The 24205-nt window shown below is 32.6% G+C and overlaps 3 protein-coding genes across 3 annotated transcripts; 1 reads left to right on the top strand and 2 right to left on the bottom strand.

The window, feature by feature from the left end:
• Positions 1 to 1516: 1516 nt before the first annotated feature.
• LOC120270661 (kelch domain-containing protein 4) lies at positions 1517 to 16976 on the top strand. Its single transcript, XM_039277725.1, has 20 exons — positions 1517 to 1724; positions 1845 to 1931; positions 3759 to 3827; positions 4369 to 4501; positions 4578 to 4624; positions 5008 to 5094; positions 7434 to 7495; positions 8406 to 8448; positions 8616 to 8696; positions 9631 to 9747; positions 10710 to 10815; positions 10999 to 11062; positions 12380 to 12422; positions 13442 to 13705; positions 13803 to 13964; positions 14716 to 14829; positions 15277 to 15429; positions 15730 to 15816; positions 16442 to 16510; positions 16618 to 16976. Exons 1-20 carry the CDS (start codon positions 1593 to 1595, stop codon positions 16720 to 16722), a joined length of 2025 nt encoding a protein of 674 aa, XP_039133659.1. The 5' UTR covers positions 1517 to 1592; the 3' UTR covers positions 16723 to 16976.
• A 424-nt stretch (positions 16977 to 17400) lies between these two features.
• LOC120270736 lies at positions 17401 to 18340 on the bottom strand. The gene is made up of 2 exons (XM_039277809.1): positions 18222 to 18340; positions 17401 to 18131 (listed from the first exon to the last, which is right to left on the bottom strand). The coding sequence occupies exon 2, from the start codon at positions 18129 to 18131 to the stop codon at positions 17541 to 17543; it is 591 nt and encodes a 196-aa protein (XP_039133743.1). The 5' UTR covers positions 18222 to 18340; the 3' UTR covers positions 17401 to 17540.
• A 1049-nt stretch (positions 18341 to 19389) lies between these two features.
• LOC120269970 (phosphopantothenoylcysteine decarboxylase-like) lies at positions 19390 to 23736 on the bottom strand. Its single transcript, XM_039276961.1, has 3 exons — positions 23582 to 23736; positions 20025 to 20403; positions 19390 to 19899 (listed from the first exon to the last, which is right to left on the bottom strand). The coding sequence occupies exons 2-3, from the start codon at positions 20364 to 20366 to the stop codon at positions 19615 to 19617; spliced, it is 627 nt and encodes a 208-aa protein (XP_039132895.1). The 5' UTR covers positions 20367 to 20403; positions 23582 to 23736; the 3' UTR covers positions 19390 to 19614.
• Positions 23737 to 24205: the final 469 nt, after the last annotated feature.

Raw genomic sequence — 24205 nt, 5'->3', positions numbered from 1 at the left:
GGAAGGAATGAAGGATAATTACTTATTTACCCTTTGCTTATAAGTTTTATTAATTTAATATTAAATTATTGTAATTAAAGATAATAATAATAAAAGTAAATAATAATTATTGTGAAATATTTTAAACTAATAAATATGGGAGGATTACTTTTTTGTTCTTTGTGGGTTAAAAGATAAAATTACCCCAATATTAATAAATAATAGTTGTGAATGTTTGGATGTTTAATGTAATAAATAATAATTAAATTATTATTATTATTAATTGAAATAATAATTAAAATGAAATGATAATAAATAATAGTTAAAACAATAATCTAATTCAAATAACAATTAAACAAGTAATTTTATTTATTATTAAAATGAAAATTTTTAATTTTAATATTTAATTATAATATAAATAATAATACTCAAAATACTTTATAATTTAAAATTTTGTTTAACCTAACATATAATATTTTTTAATTCAGCAAGGGTATAAAAGTCATTTTTATTATATTTTTTCTTTTACTTTTTTTCATTTTCAATGCATTACCCTCTCAATCCTTTACAACTAAACATAGTTTTCATTCCATACCTTTTCCATTTCTATTTCCCCTTATTTTCATTCCTTACAAGTAAACACCCCTTTAATTCTATATATGTGCATGTTTTTTCTTGGTGATTTGTTCACATTAAAATAAATAAAAAAAAGAAGTAAAAGATCATGCATATTGATTTAATAAGGAAAGGAAGTAAATCTTTTTTTGACCTAGGAGGCTAGGAGGAATATACACATCGATAAAGGTTGAGAGACTTCCTTATAATTAAAAGAAAATCCAGATATTTATATAAAAAAAAAAATTTAAGAAAGTATATAATTTTTTTTTAAAAAAATATTTATTTTTGTTCTTCACTTTAATTTGATTTTCCCATTACCACCCATGAATCAATTGACTAAAACCAAAACCAAGCTAATTATGTAATTTACTTGCTATGTATGGTGGCTAGTTTTCTCAAATGATATTTGTTTTTTTAAAACAATATTTTAGATGTTTGAACTTGGGTAGATTGAACTTGAGAAAATTTGTTTGAGCGTATTATAATTTTGAAAGCTCAAATCTATTTTGAATTAGCCCAATTTATTTTTTATTTTTATTAATAGTCGAGAAACGTCTTTTATTTAAGGGATTATTAAAAAAACAAACAGATATAAAGGTGCACCAGTTACAGATTTTAGAGAAAATTTTTTTTACTCTACAATTTTGGAGATGTGAAACTACCGTTTTTTTTACAGGAGATCTACATCCATGATATGAACAGTATATACAGCACATAAACACAAAGTAGTACTGTCTGGTGAACGAATTCAAACCTTGCCCTCCTCTGGAACCAAAGTATTATACTATTAACCAATCCAAATCCTATTTAATCAAAGGGCAAATTAAAAACTCATTTAATTATGAAAAGAGGGTGTAAATTGTAATTCCACAAATCCCTGATTACAAATACTAAAACCCAAAAAACAAGTTCTCGAGTGGTGTGGTTTTCGCTGTCGATTGAGCCGTTCTTGTGCTTTTCCGGCGAACGAGGGAACGAAGAGGAAGAGAAGTAGAATGGGAAAGAAGTCGAAGAAGCCGGGGAAGGGGAAGGAGAAGACGGAGAGGAAGACGGCCAAGGCTGAGGAAAAGAGAGCCAGAAGAGAGAGCAAGAAGGTCTCCGAGGAGGATGACATCGATGCTATCCTTGTAAGATATTGATTGCGTGGTTCCTTTTACTGAAACCTGAAACCTCACTGGAGGTCTTTGTTTGTTTTTTTTTTTTTTAAACATTTTTAAAAATTTTTATGATTGGCTGTTTGGTTGCAGAGGAATATACAGAAGGAGGAGGCTAAGAAGAAGGAAGTTCATATTGAGGAGAATGTTCCCCGCCCTTCTCCTCGATCTAATTGTTCGGTATATTGTTTTGAAATTTGTTGTTTTATTGCTTGTTTGGTGTTTTTCTTGTAAAAAAGTTGAGATCTTTGGTCACAGGATTGATGCTTGTCTTCTATCTTCTTGAGTGATTTATGAGGTGAAATAGTCGCATGTTAGCTATTAGTTGAGTTAAGTTTTGCAGGGAATGCATTCTTGAATGTTGATTTGAAAATTTTAGTTAACTGTCGGTCTAGGGAATGTGTCCTGTAAGCTACTCAGTTTTGTTTGAACTTGAATTACTCAATTATAGAAATAAAAAGAAACATAAGGGGAGTAGTATCAGGAAGATAATTTTAGAATTTATCCCATTAAAATGGTTTAGATGCATGTTTCTGGATGGTTTTACCACTCATAAAAACCTTGTCTCCAACTGAGTAGATACTACACTCATGATGTATCCTGCTGGCCCCTTGACATGGCTCAGGACCAAATGAGTTTGTGCCTTACATTTCGAGAATTTAATGATGTTTGAAATACTGGTTGCTTGGGGATTGAATGTTCAAGATGTTTTTATGGAAGTGCTGGCGATGGTTGTTCATGAAAATTATCATCTCCAGTTATGGACACTAGTGACCGGTCTGAGAATGATGCTAGGTTTGCTTTACTGCCTTGACTGATGAAACAAGCGAATGGTGAGATGTACTTGCTCATACTTAGATAGTGTTAACATTTGATCAGGGTCCCATGCTCATATCAGCTGGTAGATTTTAAGAAAGAGCATGAAATGAACTGCTAAGCTTACTGCATTTTGATTAATAGGATGGCTACTTCACTAGGAAGACTTACTATCATGTCTAGTTTTAGAGAAGAGAGGACCCAGGGGAGATAATGTGCACCACTGATCCTCAGAAATTTATTCTATGTATGGTTAAATGTTTTCTAACAAATGAAAAATCTGCATGACGTGTTACGAACCTTATCATAGGATCTAGCCATGGGTCAAGACAGGGGAAAGGCTACTTCCTTTTCTTTAGCCCTGTTTTTTCCCTTACCCAGAGAACCTATGCTAGTAGCGAAAGATGAGGCTTTGTCAAAATTTGTCCTTGATAAAGTCTCGGTTTCAACACTAATTTGTGAGGAAATTCTACTTGAATCTCTTATTAACAACAACCTCTTAAATAAGCTGGAAAAATAACAAACAACTCTAATTAAGAGTCTTAATTAGGTAAAATTCTAAAACAGTGTCATACTTAAATAAGAAGGAAATATAACATTCTTGAAGTCTAAAAATACTGAATAAAATATAATAGAATCAAATTAAGATCTCAGCTGTTCTGTCAGCAGCCCCTTTGAAAAATTAGCTTCATCGGCTGCCACCTTCTTTTTTCTGTAAATAAACCTTGTTCACAAATGCATCCTCACCAGATCTATGTCTTGCAGTTTACAAAGTCTATCTGTGTGGATCAGTTGTAGTCTTTTACAATTTAAAGTGGGGCAAATAACTATGGCAAAAATCAATTATTTTTTTCACCAATTGGTTGCAGGAAGAAACTTGTTAGTCTTATACTAGACCTTCCGTTGTCTTGACTCTTATGCTGAGCTACTAAAATTGTTTTAGAGGTTATATAGTTGCTTAACATTGGTGATTTTGTTATTTCATTATATCCAACTTATATGTTCTTCTAGTTATGACAAGTTAACAACCTATACTTTTTCTTCCTTTGAGGTTATATGGTTGATTGATGGTCTGTAGATGTATTATGTTATCTTATCATGTCTCTTGTAATATTGTTGAATTTCTTTTGATTTGTTACTATCCTACAAATGGGGCCAAGCATTTTTGACCTGTACCTCTTTCCTTTACAGCTGATCCTTAACCCACTCAAAGAATCAGAGTTGATTGTCTATGGAGGTGAATTCTACAATGGGAAAAAGGTGAATGGTTTACATTTTTTTAAACGTACTGTATGGAAGAACTCTTCTTTGGAAGTATATTGGTGTTCCATTTCTTTACTTGGTAAAACTACAGTACTTAGTTTTCTGCATCTAATTTTCCATTCATTTGTGAATTTGTTTACTTGTTGAGAACAATAACAGTCATCATGCATAGACAAGATTTTATTTTTATTTTATTTTTTTATTTTTTTGAGTCTATCGAGCATAAGCTCGATCATAATGCTTAGTCAACATATAATAGATGCATTTATTGAGTTCTTTTTTATGGTGTGGTTTCATGGAATTGAGAAATTTTACTTTGTCTTTTTCAACATATTTATGCCGTGCTTTTTATTGTTGATTATGTAACGAGGGTTTGTACAATATTAGGAGTTTAGAGTGAGCAAGTTGGTTTTTCTATCATTCCTATACCTTTTGTTTGGTTATATTACTGGATTTATTTGCATATTGGCTGTTGTTTTAAATTGACCTGATTTTCAAATAGTAGATATGAAATGTTCAGTTTGTTTTGTCAGTGCAGACATATGTTTATGGTGATCTTTACCGTTATGACATTGAAAAGAATGAGTGGAAGTCAATATCAAGCCCTAACAGTCCGCCTCCTCGTAGTGCTCACCAAGCTGTTGCTTGGAAGAATTACATCTATATATTTGGTAATCATTGTGGCACTTGATGGCACTGATTCCAATATTAGATGCTAAAAGTCTATTTGTATTTTTGTCTTATTAGGTGGTGAATTTACTTCTCCAAATCAAGAGAGGTTCCATCATTACAAGGTAACTTTTCTAACTCGAGTCATCTTCTCCCATCTTGGGCGATTCTTGCGAAGTATCTACCTAGAACTGTAGGTTGTGGACCTTGTAGCAATTACTTCATCACAAAAGGATATGTTTCCACAATTCATAGCATTTCGTAGATTTGCATGCCACATGCAAGACAAAAAAGTGGTTTTGCTATTTAAATGCCAGTAAGAAATCATAAGGCTGTTTTCTGATACTGCTAAAATACCCACCATGCTTTCTGTATTTTTCTTGATTTTAGTGGCTTTCTTGGTGATCAATTTGAACCTACTATATGATATTTGATACTCCAATGATGTTTTTTTTTTGAGGTTGGCTGCTATTTAAAATTGTTCTTTGCCCCAAATTACTTTTCACAGGATTTTTGGATGTTAGATTTGAGGACAAATCAATGGGAGCAACTACTCCAAAAAGGATGTCCAAGTGCTCGCTCAGGCCACCGCATGGTTTGCTCCATTTTTTTACTATGTATTTGTTGCGCATACTGAATCACCTCAGGATCATTATTTTTATTATATTTGTTGTTGGACAGACAGTTCTTTATTTTTGGTTAGCTAATTCTGTAGATGTTAAACTATGTTAGTTAAAAGCAACATTCTTCTATCTTAGAAGGGGAAACTAAGAATTACAAGCAAAATATCGCAAGCATGCTCAGGTTGAGATACAGGAAAACCTATCTTTGGCTCTAGCCATGTTTTCCCCTATTCCTGAAGAACCTATGCTAGCAGCCAAGGTTGTGACTTGCCCTTGGCAGAATTTCGTCCCAACACTAATTTGTGATGAAATTTTTGCTTTGAATCTCTTATTAATAATAGTCTCTTAAATAGACTTGAAAAATAATGAACATTAACCCTAATTAGAAGCCTAATCTGGTAAAAATCTAAAATGGAATCAGACTTAAATAGTGTTGGGATTTTTCATGTATATCCTGCAAAATTCAGCTAACTACTTATTTTAACATAATAATTGATGGGAAACATATTGTCGTTTCATATATGTATTAATTTTTCTAGTTAAATCTACAGTAACTATTTATAAGTAAATTTATATATTTATAAAATAAAATCTACAAATAAAATAGCATTTATCCACAACAAAGAAAGTTTAAAAATAGTATTTTTGGAATATTTAAGTAAGGGGGAACAAACTCATCATATATATATATATATATATAACTCACAACCCCAAATGCTATTTATAAAATTATGAGGTCTTTTTGAGAAATTTATTAGGGTTTCAAAGTGTTGGGACATTTACATGTAAGTCCTTTCCATACCTTAAATAGAAAAAGAGGGTGTAAATTGTAATTCTACAAATCCCTACTTCTATATACTAGAACCTAAAAACAGGGTTCCAAGTAGCAAGGTTGGCACCGCCAATTTAGAGCGTTTAAATAGGAAACATAATATTCTTAAAGTCTAAAAATACTAAATCAAATATAATAGAATCAACCCAAGATCTTAGCTACCTTGTCAATAGTCTGTCAGTAGTCTGTCAGCAATCTCTTTGCTAACTTAGCTCCATCAGTTGCCACCTTATTTTTCTTAGAATAAACCTTGCCCATAAATGCATCCTCAACAATTAACTAGTAAAATGTTTTGTAATGAATAGGGAAAGCTTGTGGCCATGCTAATTTAAACTATCATGGTATTGAAAATTTAATATATTTCTTATGCATGTTGCACATGCTTTTGTCAGTCGCTTGGATGCCTACTGAGATAGTCATTATGGATGGAGCTAAAGCTTGAAATTTTCTCTCAATATAGGTGAACGCCTAGAAGTCACGGACTCACGAACAATTCTATAAGAGATATAAGGCAATGCCTTAAGAAGATTTAGGGAATGTGTTGGAAACACTAAGTGGGCGTTGTTAACTGTTTAATGATGTCTCATAATGTGAAATAATATTTTATGGTATTGTGTGTTCTAATTATTGATTAATAGTTTTGTGTTTTTGTTTATAGTACCTTGAAGGGTTGTTTGGTTGAGAGGTATTCTGGGATGTCCCCCCATCTCCAACCAAGCACCCACGGTTTTAAAAATAAATTTATTGATCAATATTAAAAAAATGTTAATATAAACTAGTATTGTACCTTTTATTAGTTAGAAAAGTATAATTTTAATCTTAAAATATTTGTTTTTAGTATTATTTAAGTCAAAATTTGGTCAAATCTTGATAAAAGTTTTCCCTTGAAAATAGTTAAAGAAGTAGAATCAAACCCTTATTTCCCAACCCCTAATCAAATGCCACTTGAGTATCTATTTCTTACTGTGAACATATTGAACTGTCAAATATTTGAGCAATTTTTAATTTTGTTTCATGCTCCTTTTCATATTGGAAATTCTATTTTAATGATCAAGGATGTAACGCTTGGTTAGATGAATGGATATGATACTTTTGGTTATAAATTCTGAAGTGCCTTGTTGGCTGTTCAAGCTTTGGTTGTGAAGTGAAATCCTTGTTTGTTTCTGTAAGGTTAAGATCATTTAAGCTTGGTGTTGAAGTCAAATCCTCTATATAGATCCGTTTGAGCACTATGTATATTCAATTCAACTATGTATATTCAATTCAAGTGATTTATTCTAATACTACCGGTTTTGGTCCCTATGGAAATGATCAGACAGATCACAGTAGTTATTTTTTTGGTTAAATTTGTGGAGGACTTTCCACATGTTTATATGAGTATTTGCATTTGTGTAGATGTCCATAATTATGCTTTATGCTTTTCTCATGTGCTAACATTTGTTTGCTTTATTCTCACTGTTGACTGTTTTTTATTTGCAGGTTTTGTATAAGCATAAAATTATTGTTTTTGGTGGCTTCTATGATACTCTTAGAGAAGTGAGGTTGTTGACTTCAATTGCTGTTTAAGGTCTTATAGTTTATACTAAGTTTTTCTATGTTATCTCCAAAAGTCTACATGTTGTTCTTTATATTTGCTTATAGTTTGTTTAAAATCTTCTGTTCAACAGAATTATGACAGTGTCTCATGCTTTCTGTCTAAATTTGGTATGAGAAAATGGAATATACAATGTCCCATGCTAATTGTGCGAATATGTTAATTGTTCAGTAGGAGGGAACTAGTTTTCCAATGTTTTTGTGGACTGTAACATATTCAAATTCATATTACTTTACATTCACTATTCAAGTTCATATACCTCTTCAGAATTGTGTGATGTAGTCACTTAGAACATATTTATGCATTCATGGAGAAAGTACAATACTCTTCTGCATTAATATGTTGTGGATGCTTTTGAATTTTTCCATTGTCTTTGCAAAGAAGTGTTGCTATTCATTTAATATTTTTGCTCATAATAGACTTTTAATTTTGGGCACCAACAAGAAGTTGACATAAATACAAATATGTGTATCTATGATCTGTTTCCTACCTTTATGCCCTACTGCTTGATTGTCCTGGTGGATTAGCGAGCATGCCATCCGTGTGCATTCTGCATCATCTTATTATACTGCTAGTGTGATAGTCCAGTTATTTCTTGTCAAGAACCCACTGAGCATAATTTGTAAGTCCATATCAGTTGTGGTTGTTGTTTGTATAGGGCAGATGCTATGACCGGAATAGATTAGATGCTAGTATTATTTTTTGTCCTTAATGCTTAAGGTATTATGAATATGTTTTCTTTCCGAGAGTCCTTTGATTGAAAATTGTTACAATCATTATAGGTGTTATTGAAGTTCATTACCTTTCTCATCTCACTTTCGAAAATAACCTGGCAATATGAACTTTTTCTTTTGCAGGTACTTTAATGATCTACATGTTTTTGATCTTGATCAATTTAAGGTGAGCCAGATTGCTTCTCTATTGATATGTTCATTAGTTGGCATATTTGTATTTGTTGTTTGGTGCATTTTATATGGTAGATTAACACACTTTAGGTAGTTCATTAGATCATGTGTTAAACTATCTTTAATTTAATTAATGCCTGCCATACATGCCTTTTATTGTAGTGGCAAGAAATAAAACCCCGACCTGGAGCAATGTGGCCAAGCCCAAGGAGTGGTTTTCAGCTAGCTGTTTTCCAGGATGAGGTAAGTAAGCTCAGATCTGATTGTTCTCTTTCTTATTTTATCACTATAATTTTACTTGAGTAGTTTTATTTTTCCTCTCTTTTGCTCTATATTCACTTGTGGTTTCTCTGTGCAACACTTCAATGTTGACTTGTCCTTTTATTTTAGCAATTGTTTGTTCTCTTTCTTATTTTATTACTCTAATGTTTCTTGAATAGCTTTACTTTCCTCTCTCTTGCTATATATTTTACCTGTGGCATCTCTATGCAACACTTGAGTGTTGGCTTAGTGAAGCATCCTTAGTTGGTCCTTATGTTAGCGCATTCACTTGTTGGACAACTAGGGAGTTCCTTTATTGCTACCTTTTGGTCTTATTGTTTTTTTATATTGATTTCAAATAGTTTTGAATACACTGTTTTTTTCCACCTTATTTGCACTAGACAAATATTGCACTTTATTTGGTCTTTTAACAGTATGCAATTATTAGATTAATGTTTTGCTATTCAACTAACTCTACCAGTTTGTGCCACATGTGGTTCTCTCAATTGTGTTAAGTTGGACATTTTGGCAAGACGATCTTATTCTTTGACAATGAGCTTCTAACACAAACACTAAACTTAACTACTTGCATGTAAATTCAATAAATTGTGATGTTCCATTAGTTATTACTTTTATGGTAATATAATGCTAAATTCGTCTTTCTGAAAGGCATCATCCTTGTTTTGCTTATTGTAGCATCACATACTACAGTTTCTTTCTTTCGTCACATGTGACTGCACAAGCATTGTGTTTTCGTTAGTTTATTTTTTATATATATATATATATATTTCATTTTTCATGCTTTCTTATGTGTGTGTGTGTGTGTGCATGCTTTTTGTCTCAGGAGTCATCTCTTAAATTTTATATATTTATTCTAGAAAACTCAGTCTTCTTGCTTAATTATGTTCTCATACAGATATTCTTGTATGGTGGCTATTCAAAAGAGGTTGCAACAGATAAAAGTGGCTCTGAGAAAGGAATTGTTCATTCAGATATGTGGTCTCTTGATCCTCGGTCTTGGGAGTGGAACAAGGTGTTTTTTACTGCATGACTGTTTCGCTTATTCATTTATTAAGTTATTCTCGTGGTCTGTGTTCTCAAACTTCTGCAGAATTTTAAATTGACATAAATGAATTATATGGTTAGAGCTTGCTATTAGAGCTGCTCATTATAGTATTAGATCTAAACGCTGAAGTGTCTATTTAGAAACTAGAAACAAATAGCAATAAGACAAAAGATTCCGAAGGAAGGTAGACTGGCTTGATCCACTAAAGTTAATAATTAAATGGCTTTGCAATTTGACCTACTAACTTAACTAATTACATGGGTCAAGCAAATCATAATTAAAAGCTTGTTCAAGTAAACATTGCCCATTTGATGGTTTGATTGAGTGGCCAAATGCCTAAACCTGATCAGCATCTAAATCCATTTATGCCTTGTTCAAACCACTCACTTTTTGTCAAGTTAAGCATACATAAAAATGAAGATTCTATATTGTTGCACTAGATAGTGTCATAATATAATTTCCAGCCCCATATATTTTTTCCCTAGTGATGAAGTGACTCCTGATACTGGTCATATTTAAGTGTGGTATCAGAATTGTCACTGAGATACGCATTGTTGTTTACTGTTTTAGCTATACGTTTTTTTTTTCAGTGAAGTTAATATGTTTTGGGGAAATTACCTTCATGTAACAATATAGGATGTAGACGTTTAGAAAGCGTTAATGTAAGGGATCATCCATGCCATCTAACATTTTTAATTCTCAGAAAATTTGATGTTTATTCAAGGAAAAATATTAGAAGCAGCTATATACCCATATTCATCTCTTTCAGATGATTCCCTATGAGCTACCATTAGTTTTGTGGATATTTTTCTTTACAAATAGATAGTATGGTCTTAATTACAGTTCTTGTTTGATCATCTTTATCATCTTTTTTTTTTCCTGCTTTTGTTGTTATATTGTTATAAAACTCTTTTTTATTGTCTGCATAGGTTAAGAAAAGTGGGATGCCTCCTGGCCCACGTGCTGGGTTCTCTATGTGTGTGCACAAAAAGCGGGCAGTGCTCTTTGGTGGTGTGGTAGACATGGAGGTTGAAGGTTAGTTTTATTTATGCATTAGATGTTTTCAGTAATATTATTGTATTGTTTCGATCATTTGCCTTATCATATTCATCTTTCAAATAATTTGTTATACTAATTCACAGACTCTAGATGTGGGCTTTGACTTCATTATTTTAGTATACTGTTTTTTATTTTTCTTTCTGTGTTTGTTTCATGCAGGTGATGTTCTAATGAGCTTGTTCATGAATGAGCTATATGGTTTCCAATTAGATAGCCATCGTTGGTATGATCTATTTTCTCCATCTAGGATTGGAAAATTGTTTCTATTTTTTTTCCTAGATGCCCAGTTTGTTTGAAGTTGATTCAATGCAATATTTCTATGTAATGGTTTTCTTGTGAGGTAGTATTATTTACCTTGCCCATGTCATAACGTAGTTGCTTTAACAGTGTTCCTTACTGAAAGAAGTGTATACAACCAGAGGTGGCAAACAAGAATTTGCATTTAAACATTATCTGATTAGCATCTGAATTGAAATATTATTTTCTTCCTCAATCACACAAGCTCCTGGTTCATATGTTAGCCTTTTGATGAAATAAGTATGTCTTTAGTCTATGAAGTTCATGTTTAATTTTCGACTTTGAGTGGCCCTATATTTGAGGAACTAGACAATTGTGATCTATTTTAGTTTGATTGCACAAGACTTGTTGATGGCAAAATGAGAAAATTCATCTGTATTTTCTTGCATTCTTCAAATTCACCGCAAACATCAAACATTAGCTACAGTTGATTTCTGGAGTATTCATTAGTCATACCTGCAATCCATCACCCCCAGTGAAAATTGGATCCAGTGTCTTTAGTTTTTTGGGGGTTTTATATACAATCAATGCCAGTTTTACAACTCACTTGGAATAGTATGCAGTGAAATTTAGATAATGATGTCTGTGGTTGCAAATAAATGTATCTAAATTTCTTATGAACAACATTCAAAGTTTTATTGTTAAAATCAGTGGTTTTCAGTTTGTAATGTTTTACACGTTGTGAACGGCATGTATACTTGACAACACCATTGGCATTTCTGAGTGGCTGTTATAAAAAAAATGATGCTGTAATCATTACTTTTTCTTGTGTACTTGTGTTTTGATGATTGTACTCTAAAAAAATTGCAGTCCTTTGAAATAAGGAACCCAATATCACCCTGTTGATACTATGTCTTGGTGATTAAATTATGATGGCATTATTATACACATCTTTTATTTGAACCAAAAGGTGGTAATTTTGCATGAATTTCATAACGAATGAAGTCATTATTCATGTGAATTTTGTCATCTTGAGAAGGATGTCCGAAATGAAGAGAGGTCTTGTTTGCTTGCTAAGTAGTTTGGAAAGGGTGCTTGAGCATGCCTGATGAATCTTTTGGACAAGGATGTATTTGGTTTGCTCGACCTCCAAGACATTTGCTGTGCCCCGCTGTTTTGTGAAATTACTTCAAAAGTAGCTAGATTTTTATATTTAGTCAAACTGATTTTCGTTTGCAAGATGATCATTCATGAACCTCTACTGAACATTCAGTTTGTTGAGTTATACCTGATTTTCGTCTAGGTATCCTTTGGAGTTGAGGAAGGACAAGCCTACTAAAGAAAAGGTATCATTTCCATTCTTATACTACTTTTGGCTGTCTGTGATTCTTTGTTAAATAGTCACCTCAATTGTGCCTTTCTCAGTCAAGATTTTCTTTTTAGTAACTCCTTTGCTCCGGTTGGTATGAGGTTCCTAATTAGTAATGCCTGCTGATCCAACTCTGAGTAGCTCCTCATACATTTTCTTATCCCTTCCAATTATTTTAATCCACTATTTTTTTTTGGCTTGTGGAATGAAGCACAGTACTTGAAATTCTTCTAGCCTCCTCAGACCAAATTATGATAATGAAGTTCATTGGAAAATCCAGATAAGCATGTATATTGCCATAAGGTGCTAATCTAATTTTATGACATGGTTGACAAAATAATAGAGTTTTTTTTTTTAAATTTTAGTTTTTGTCTGATCTATTGTTATGTATAGAACTTGGCTTGTAGATTTTAGTATCTCAAACAGTTAGTTGTTTCAAATTTTTCATAATGCTTTCATTGCAAGCTTATATATGAATTTAGTTGCTGGTTTATTACAGTTTAAAGTTGTTGGATTTAATATTTTTTTGTACTCTCTATAGAAAAACTCATTATACTATGTTCACTGCCCTTTTAACATGAGCGTCATGTCCATGACAATCATGTATGGAAAAGAAGAAAATGCTAGAGAATAGAGAAATTAACTCAAGTTTCTCAACTTTCATGTCGACACATGGATATTTTGATGACATTTTTTGTGCTATGCCAGTGTTCTACTTTTTAGTTGGCATTACCTTATGACCTTTTACCATTTTAAGAGGATTCAATCATGTATTGAAAAGAAGAAAATGCTAGAAAACAAAGAAATTAACTCAACTTTCATGTCAACACATGGATATTTTGATGACATATTTTCATGCAATGCCACTGTTCTACTTTTTAGTTGGCATTACCTGATGAATTTTTACCATTTTAAGAGTATTTAATCAGGAGAAACATTTTGCTTATGCCAGATCTGACTTTTCCGTATTGTCCTTTTTTATTGTGCTTGTTTTAGTCAAAGGGTTCCAAGAAACATGACGCATCAGAGGCTTCTTCTCTTCCTGCTAATGACACTAATGATTTAGATATGTCCATGGCAAATGATGGAGATGATTTCATGGAGGATTATGAAGAAGTTCCTGATATACAGTCTGGCATTAAGGAAGTTTCAAATCAAGTTACAAAATCTCTTAGCTTGAACAATATTACTTCATCCAAGATGTCAGATGTCCAAGGTCTTAATGCTATTACTGATCAGCAGTCATCTACTTCATCCGAGGTTGGTTTTGCACTCTCTTTCAGATTTAGTTCAGTATGCATGCACATATTATTTATTTATTTATTTTTTTCTGAAAGGCATTGTATGGAATATTTAGGCAGTGAAACCTTGTGGACGCATCAACTCTTGCGTGGTTGTGGGAAGAGATACACTATACATGTATGGTGGCATGATGGAAGTCAGAGATCAAGAAATTACACTTGATGACCTATATTCTCTTAACTTGAGCAAACTAGATGAATGGAAGTGCATCATACCGGTGTGTTGCTTATACCGTCCATATATCCCTTAAGATTAAATGGTTCTGTTAACTTGCCAAGTTCTTGTTTTGCTTTCTAAATGCCTTTTTTTTCTTCAAATTTGAGCCTTTATCTGCAGGAAATATTCTCCTACATGTAGAATTGGGCATGAATCATACCCTGTTAAAATTCATCATACACAAAATGAAATATATGTTTTTTGGGCATGTGTAGAGTATCTGCAGACCAAAAGTCATAGGTTTAAATAGTTTCTCACCTGTTAGTTGTTTGTGAACAAAATGAAAAGCTTCTGAAGTCCAAAACAAGAAAGCAATCCTTTTTGCCTTGCCTTTTCAATAAATATATGTTAAGATGTACAGATTAGGCCATTGAAATAGATTCGGTTTTAATGGCATTGATTTCATCCAACCATGATGTTGATCAATAAGAACACCACCACAATGTGTGACTTTGTATTTTGTCTCTAGTGTAGATCAATTTGAACAATTTTGTCTTTCAAGTTAAAGACATTCATTCAATCCGGTTTCAGTAAACTAGGACTTTCAGATTTGTGAAAAGATAAGTTGTTGAAGTATGCCTTTATTAGTTGTGCATGACCTAGGATTAACGCAGTTCTATCAATTCTATCATTGTTATCATAAGTTCAGTTCATCACAATGACACATATTTACATTCTCTTATTATGTGTCTGATCAATTCTTGTTGGACATTTGGAATTTTACTATTATTATTTTTTATTTTATAATTTAGGCTTCTGAACCTGAGTGGCTTGAAGTTTCTGAGGAGGATGACAGTGAAGAAGAAGAAAGTGATGGTGGAGGTGATAGTGATGAAACCGATGATGATGAAAATGATGATATGGATGTAAGTTTCTCAATCCGAGTCTCATTGAATATATGCATTATATTTAGAATTTATTCTTTTATCCTTTTTATTAACGTTGAATGTTAGCTGAAATTGAGAAGACAACTGGTAGAGCCTATTTCCTTCTTGGAATATAGTGTAGTAGGCCAAGCTAGCATTGACGAACTGAGGGTATATCTGTAGTATAATGGGCCGAGGAGCATTTGAATCTGTTTTTATGTTGTAGATAAGAACTTAAAATAATAATAGTAATAATTTGAGGGAATATCATCAATAATTTTTTCCATGTTAACTTTGAGATAATGAAACCTCCTAAAAAGTTTCTCTCATTGATTGGTTCTTTTGTTACCATGATTTTATTCTTTTGTTGCTTTTGTATTCGATCTTTAATTAATTGATAAATTCACCTTGATTTTTTAATCTTGCTTTCGTTTGTGGACTGTAAAGTCCGAGGGTGATGGTGAAGGCAGATTAGACATGGGAGATGCTGTTTCGTTTTTAAAAGGGGAGAAAACAAATCTACGCAGAAAAGAAAAACGTGCCAGAATAGAGCAAATAAGAGTCACACTCGGACTTTCCGATTCCCAACGGACTCCTCTGGTAGTTTCTGTTCTCAGCTATCGACTGCCTTTTCATTACTGTTCACTTATCTGCTCGTTTGACATTAACTGAATATCTAGATGCCATGGACATTTTGGTTGAATTTGTTGTTTCTGAATTGGAAACTACTCAGGAAATCACTTTTGTTTGCATCTGACATGGTATATAAGTGGCATGTTTTTCTTTTTGTTTTCCAAAAATCTATGACTTGACCTTGATATGTTGCAACTGAACTGCAATGCTGTTTTGGCATTGTAGTATGTCATTGATTGAGTTGATCGTTTTTTTCCCTTGTATTAGCCTGGGGAGGCATTGAAGGACTTCTACAAAAGAACGAACACGTACTGGCAAATGGCGGCTTATGAGCATACTCAGCATACCGGAAAGGTCAACTCTAGCCTCTGAATATATTGTTTCAGAAGTGTATTTATGTGCATGCTTGGATGAAACAAAAACTTTGTATGTTTGCGTGCCTGTGTAGATCTAAATGCATGTTTGACGAAGCTGAAGTTGCCTTCATTTTTAATTTGTTAGGCTTTTTAATTGCTTCTCAATCCTACTAATGTCCAGGAGTCTCTCGGAGGTTGACTATTCTAATGCCAAGTATTTATAATGAAAAATCTAGGAACCAAATAGTGGGATGTTTAGATGACTAAATTCTACTGGTTCTCACAGAGGAAATAGAAATATATTGAATTATGAATTGGATGAATTCCTTTGATCACATAATAATATATTGAAAACCAATGAATATTTTGAGTGTACAATTCTCTGAAAACATAGATTTCAAAAATGTTCAAGTGAAATAACGTACAAAAAACCGTTTTTCCTTTGTTCATTGAAATGTGCATGCAACATAAGAATCATGTCTGATAAGGAACACAATACTTTCGGTTGCTGAATTTTTTTAAAAATAATCATTGTAACTTCATTAATTTCCTTGAAACTTGATTTTATCCACATGTTTAATAGCAATAATCTTTGTATCTGATTTTTTTTTTTTTTGTGCCAGGAACTCCGCAAAGATGGATTTGATTTAGCTGAAGCTCGTTTTAGGGAACTTAAGCCGATCCTCGATGAGGTGAATATAAATTTGGTTACAACCATCTTAGTATCACCCTCATTAGTAAAATATCATTTTACCGATATTCGATTACGAAATCTTGTTCCTTCTCATCTGTGGCGCAGTTGGCCTTACTAGAGGCGGAACAGAAGGCCGAAGAACAAGAGGCTGAAGCTAGCTCGTCGAAGCGAGGAAATAAGAAAAAACAAACTTCAAAATCACAAAGATAGCTAAAAAAATTATTTATGAGATTTTGTACTAGTGTTTATGAGTTGCTATACAAAGCTAAAGACAATGAAACTCACCTTTTGTATCATCTTCTTGTTCCCTGTAAGTTATCCATAAACATGTTTTGATTCATATTGTTCCAGGATTTCTCATTGCTGTTATATCCAGATGAAATTAAAACATTTGATTTTGGTTCAACTTGATTGATTGTCACAAATTATAGTAATTCTTATGAGAATTCTGATTCTTGCTTTCAGGCAAATGGGAATTTTTAATTTATATATTTTATAAACACTTGTTGTTTATTTTTTATTTCCAAAAAAATCCCAGAAGTTTTAGTTTTCTTTTAAACCATTTTATTTTATCCCAATCTCATAAATAAAATAAAAAATTGCCCCATTTACAAGTAGTATATATTATGAAGAAAATTATGCAATATGTATATTATTTTTAATTAAGTTAAATGTTTTTGTCATGCCCAATAAGTGAATTTTAGGGGTTTTTTTTAAAATAAGTATATAAACCATAGGAGTTTATTAAAAAAATCATATGCAAAATGCATCATAATTCATTATTAAAGAAAAAAAATTAAAAATGCATACAAAAAAAAAATAAAATAAAATTCAAGTGAACACATAAAACACAATCTCCAAATAATTAAACTCTGCACAACCACAAACTAAAATAAATTGCATTCTTATTATCACAATATTAATCAACATACATGCATAATTACAACTAACAAATGACAAGCTTAATTTGCAACAACAACATCAAACCAACAATGAACTTGTTTGAAGTTGAACAAATCAAGCCTCTGTCACAACACACCAATCCCCTCCATCCAACAACTCCAAAACAAATCCAAAGTCACAGAACTCCCAATCACCATCTTCATTAACTCCATCATCATCATCATCATCATCAGACCACCTTGTTTTTCTTCTTCTTCTTCTTCTCCTTCATGTCCTTCACCAAACTCATCAAAATTCTCATCATTCTCATAATTCACATGATCATCACAAACATCATCATCTAACAATTGTCTCAACATTTCACTTGCTGAAATCCCTGAATACTTCAAACCATTTCCATTGCCAGCAATAACTCTCCATGAAACAAGCTTATGATTCATCAAAACATTGCATGACTTGAGTTTATATGCACCCTTGGCCTTGTCTCTAGACTTAGTCACAGGGTGAGAGTGGCATTCCAAGCACCTGGGTTTTCGGCATTTTCCGGTGTATTTGGAGTGGTTTGTTGGCTTAGAGATTACCCGGGTGTGTTCTCCGGTGACCGGAGAATAGCCGGAGATGTTAACAACCTCTTCAAGCTTGAGCTTTGGATTGAATTGTTGCAAGAGTTTGGCATGAGCTCTAACCTTGCCATGCAACCTGCCCTCTCTTTTCATCTTCAAAAAATAGAGAAAAAAAAAAATTTAAAGGAAAAATGAAGTATTTTGTTATGTGAATTGAACAAATATGGAATGGAACTTGCTTACCTTTTTGGTTTTCTTGTCTTTGTAGTTGTTCAAAAGTGTGGGCAACTTGAGAAAGAAGGTTGTTTTCAGTTTTTCTATCTCAAAGTCTAGTTGAAGGAATTGGTCAAGAGAATTCTTAATGAAAGAGTGCAAATGGTGTCATTTACCATGAAGAAAGTGCCAACTTATTGTGGTGATGTAATGAGGGGGATAAAATATAGAAAGAAAAGGTTCTATGAATATACCCCTATAAGAATCCAAAATTACATGTAAAGTCTTAAAAAAAATGTTTTATTAGGGATGAATAAGTGTAATGGTTTTTTTTTTCTTTTACAAATAAATGACATAAAGTACAATTGCAACCTCTGAGTGCTCTTACGTTGTTTGAGTTTTGGGGTTTAATTTCGAATTCTCTCCTCTATAAACTCCCTACATAAAAAAAAACCCAATACTAGTAAACTAAGAGACTATTGGTTATTGTAATAGTTATGTAACTATATATATATTTATATGCACATACATTTTTTTATTTCAAATATAAACTATTTTATAAATGGTTGTGACTGGAAAAAAATTGTAAAAAATAAATATGTAACCTTTATAGCTATACAATAAATGCTGGATGCTTTGAAATTTATATGGAAAGGATATAAGATATATTTCACCTATTTATTGTCTATTATTAAACCCCACTTAATTATAAAAAGGGGGTATATATATATATATTAAAGAATAAACTTCAGGAGGAGGGCATATGCGTAATTTAGAAAAACCCTTATATGTACAACCTTATGACTTTTTCCACCATCTTTTAAACAGTATGATATTAAAAAAAGAATCCTTACAATACATTGTGAAATAAGGGTGGTTCTTAAGCATATGCCCTAATTGTGCTTCTTGGATGCTTCTTGCAAGCATTGTTCTCATGTAGTAGACAAAGCTTAGAAGGTATGTCCTTGGAATCATTCTTTAACTTGTAGCCTTGTATGACACTTTTTCATATTATTGGTTGGTGTCCACCACCAGCTCTAAACTCTTAGAAGGCATTCATTCATCATATTGATCTTATCCAAAGCTTTTTCAAATATAAGAGTTTGTCATCATCTTGAACACAAAAAAAGTGGCAGTGTTGCTTGAATTCAATATCAACACTTAAGAAAATTGATTACCAAGAAATAAGTCCTGCCAATTGCTCTAAAACAATGGTCAAACATATTTATTCATGTTAATAACACCCACAAGTTACAATCACTTTCACAATTTTTCAGCATCAAACAAAACACAACCGAGAAAATCACTTCGATCAATGTTATCATCAAGTTCATGTTAGTGGCAGCACAAGAATTCATGATTTGTAAGGATTTTAGTGCTATATGACCAAAAAAACTTGGAATGATCAAAAAGACGGAAAGGGTTAGCTGCCACCATTTGTTGATCGGGGCTCGAAAGAGAGTCTCACAGTTGTATAGATCACCGTAGGTTCCGCCATGGCACCGTTTCCATAATCGCCACAAGCCAACCTCTTTGTGATCGGTGGTATCAGTGATATACCGAGCTCGGAAATTACTTCGAGATGACGTTTCGTGAAAGGGTTGTTATACATGAAGGTGTTCATGGCTGGAGCGACAAACAGAGGCTTGCTGTAGTCCCATGCTCGCACGATACATGTCAGCAGGTTGTCGCACAATCCACCTGCAATCTTGAAAATAAGCAAAAGATATTACAGTGAAAGCACAATGAGGAGAACTGATGTTCAAGCAGATCACAAACAGTATAAATTGTAAAATATACTGAACTTATAATCAAACCAAGATCAATATTTACCTTGGCCAGAGTATTGGCTGATAGAGGTGCAATCACCATTATATCTGCCCATTTCCGGAGCTCAATATGCAGCACTCCGTCTCCTATCTTTTTCCAACTGGACCATTCCTCATCATCTGTGTAAAGAACAACATCCTTTGGCAGTGATGCTTTGTCCACAAAATGCAAAGATGACTTGGTAGCCACTGCTCGAACTTCTGCCCATTCTAGAAAGCTTCGGCATAGGCTTTCGAATTTGATTGCAGCAACACTTCCTGAAGCAGCCAAGAGGATACGTGGTTTTGTAGGCTGCTGGGCAGGATCATTCAACACATTTCCAGGAATGGTTTCTACATTAGCCATCACCACTTGAATGTGCAACCACTGGTTTTAACTCTTACTGCAGAATAGTAATATGCACTTATTAGCCTCACTCTGCAGCATGCTTTAGCACTATATCAAAACATACAGCCTCATTTCACATCTCCAGAATAAAATTAAAAATGCATTTTCATATACATGTATATATATCCCTAAATATTTTCATGATTGCAGATACACTGTTAAAAATTATTGTGTTTGATCCAATGCAAATAAAAATTTGAAAAATACCTAGCATCTAAATCCCTAAAATATCATACTATTCCTATCAATCACTTAGACATGTAAAAACCCATCAATTCCACCCAGGCAATCATACCCTCAACAATAATGAATGGACTTTTGGTCATTGTTGAGTCATGGTTAATTTAAGAAACATAGATAGAAAGAGATGGTCTGTAACAAAGATTGTACATATAACGTAATAGGCTTGTAATAGTATGGGGAAGAAGTACATTATTTTCAAGGTATACACACAAGTGTAGCTGGTTTAAATAAATAAATATATATATATATATGATTTTAAGAAAAATCAAATCTTCCTAGTACATGGAGCTAGAAAAAGATATGGCATATCATCAAGATTCAACAAAATGGCCCAGTTCATGTTAGACAGACTAAAGACTAAAGAGTACACCACAATTCATGTCAGTCACCGTCCATGATCACTCTTGAATTTAATAAACCAAAAAATTGATTGCAAATCAATACACGGACTCACCTGATGCATTCACAAGTCCAAGTGTTTAGAAAAAGAAATTTCCAAAATGAAAATTTTCAAAATTACAGGACAGCTTCACATTTTCTATACTTCTAATATTGAAAATTTAAGATAATAAAAGAAGGTGCAATTTTAAGTACTGGTGCAATAGAAATTTTATGCTAGGCTCTAGCATCAGAAAATGAGCAAATTCCATGATGATAAAGTTTGAAACTTAAGCAATGTATTGGTTTGCAAGAATTTGCACAATGCTAAAGTTGCTTCTAAGAATTGAACCTTAACATTATCTTTCTATTGCAGGATTAACATAATAGAAAATTCAATAAATGGCAGGGATATAATGAAAATTGAAAATTATACACTACATTTGTACCAAAAATAATGAACAAATAATCAAATTTCAGAAGGAAAATGGAAAGAAAAAAAATCTCGCTTCTTTTCCTTTTAAGTTCAAAAATCTATCACAAATTAGAAAGCAAATAAAACCAGAAACCTAGAATTAAAGCTCAAGGATTGCAATAAACACAAAGTTCTCCAAAGAAAACCATCAAATTATCACTGCAAAACACAAAAAAAAATCATGACAAATATAAGACAAGCTTAAAATAATAAAGAAATTTAATTTGGAAACCACAATCCAATGGCTAAAATACAGGTCCACTTGAGCTTAGGATCAAGACCGAAGATGAAAAGAAGATCAACACATTGAGGAGAAAATAAAGAGGCAGACTTATGACTCACTTCTTCATATCCTGCAGCTGCTATTGCTATCAGATGAAAGCTAAGTCAATGGCTCTCATGATCTCATCTGTCTTTGCATTCAAATTTATTTTGGGGTTTCTACTTGGGATTTTATATATATATATATACCCCTGTCAAATTTAAATTGAAGTTTTGGAATATATTCTCAATTCTTAAGTTGGGAAGTCTAAACATTTATGTACCATAAAATATGTGATACTTTGGCCACTCATTAAGTTTGAAGGTTTGTCTGGTAATAAAAGTATAATCTCGACATTTTGAGAACAATAAAAATAAATTAGTATAATAATTTAAAAATATTAATAAACAATAGATAGCAGTTTATGTACATAGAGAGCTCAGAGCCTCAGGCAATGCATAGCGAAGAAGAGGAGGAGAAATGAAAAAGGAAAGCTATTTTCACCATCAATTGTTCATTCTCTCAAGGGAGATAAGCCATTAAAGAATAATGAGTACCTGAAATGTATGGTTCTGCATGGAAGTCACCAAACTCTTTTGGAATTTCATAAGTACACTTTTGGTCCTTAAAACTATTTCCGAAAATTTATCTCAAGAACAAAAATGTTTGTTTTGGTCAAAGGATTAAAAATTTTTAATGGATAAGGATAAAAACTGACCACTATTTTCTTAGTTTAAAGACTACTCATGAAATCTTCTTCTTGGTCCAAGGACCAAAATAAACTATTTCCGTTTAAGGACCAAAGTGAACATAAAGGTATATCTCAGGACAAAAGGTAAGCTTTCCCTTATTGCATAGAACTATCACTAATCTTCTCATTTATTATTAAAAATAAAAAAATAAAAAAGGTTTTTCATTGTCCGCACTCCCTGAAGGTAGCCAACTGTATATTTAACCTCCAACACATTGTAATTTTCTCAAAAATCCAGCATTTACTTCTACACCTATCTACTTGACCAACCTACATAAAATGAGCAAAATAATCATATTTTATTATTGAAAACCAAAAAACAAATTTAGAACTTTAAATTACTAAGCCACCCTACTTAAAATTAGCAAAATAATCATATTTTATTATTGAAGACCAAAAAACAAATTTAGAACTTTAAATTACTAAGCCAACTTTAAAAACTTAAAAGTTAAAACAATATTAATGTCACTTCAACAAATATTTAGGTGGTTTGGTAATTTTAAAGTTCTTCATTAATTTTAATCTAAATATAGGGGAAAATACAGAAGCAAACATTTGAGGTTTTCAGGGGTTATGCATGCAATTACAACATTTTTCAAAGTCAAATCCATCACTAGACAAATTTTAGGGGATATACAGAAAAAAACCCCTACCATAAAAATCTCTCTTTTCATCCTTACAGTTATCAGTCACTACAAAAAAAACCCTAAATCGAATCAAACAGCATCAGTGCGAATGGTCAGCTCACCAAAAACTAATAATTTCCATCAACATTCCATTTTACAAATAAATCCTCCACAAATATCTTTTGTTTTGATGATAAATAACTTGATCGCAAACACACAAAGATGCAGACGAGGAGAAGCAAGTCCTCTATGCAACGGAGAATGCCACCCACCCTTCTCTTTAATCCAAGGATAAAAAACAACCACAATAACATACAATAAATCACATACATATAAAACAAAAAAACGCATAAACAACATGAAGCCATACGCATGGAAAAAAAAATGGAATTTTTAGTTAAAAAAAGAATGAAATTTGGGAGGATAAAGGATAAAAACCTAGAAAGAAAGTTTGCCGAGAGGTGTGGGACTGGAGAAAGAGTGAATTTCCGGCGGAATTGCGATGGAAGTAGTCCCGAACGATGAATTAGGGCAAAGATGAGGATGGAGAAAGGAAGGGCATGCGCGCGAGGAGACAAAGAGCACAGAGATGAGCGCGTGGGGTTTAGACGAGGGTTGTTGTCGGTTTAGAGAGACGAATAGGTGGTTGCTCAATGGGCCTTAGGCCTTGGGCCTTGAAGGCCCATTAAGGCCCATTAACTTTCACAATAATTACTACAAAGCCCAACCCAAACCGTTGGTCTGTAATTAGTGGCAATGGACAGCTACTCATATGAAAAACAACTGATTAAGATTAATTAGTAAGAGAGAAAAATTATTCCCTTGAAATTTAAGACACATTTTTAATTGTTATTTCCTGCGGAACATCTTGAAGCTAATCGAAATTTATTATATGATCTATTTTTTGGATATTTACAACCTCAAATGAAAAAAAATGTTAAGTTGAAAGAATTTAATTATGATTATTAAGCACCAAATGAAACGATGCACAATCTTAAACCCAGTTAAGGAGTTACACTATCTTGTCATCTTCAATGTTATCAAAGATAAATTGATCTATTC

Source organism: Dioscorea cayenensis, chromosome 10, assembly GCF_009730915.1.
Source record: "Dioscorea cayenensis subsp. rotundata cultivar TDr96_F1 chromosome 10, TDr96_F1_v2_PseudoChromosome.rev07_lg8_w22 25.fasta, whole genome shotgun sequence".
In the NCBI taxonomy this organism is placed as follows: domain Eukaryota; kingdom Viridiplantae; phylum Streptophyta; class Magnoliopsida; order Dioscoreales; family Dioscoreaceae; genus Dioscorea; species Dioscorea cayenensis.
This window is presented reverse-complemented; position numbering and strand designations above follow the sequence as displayed.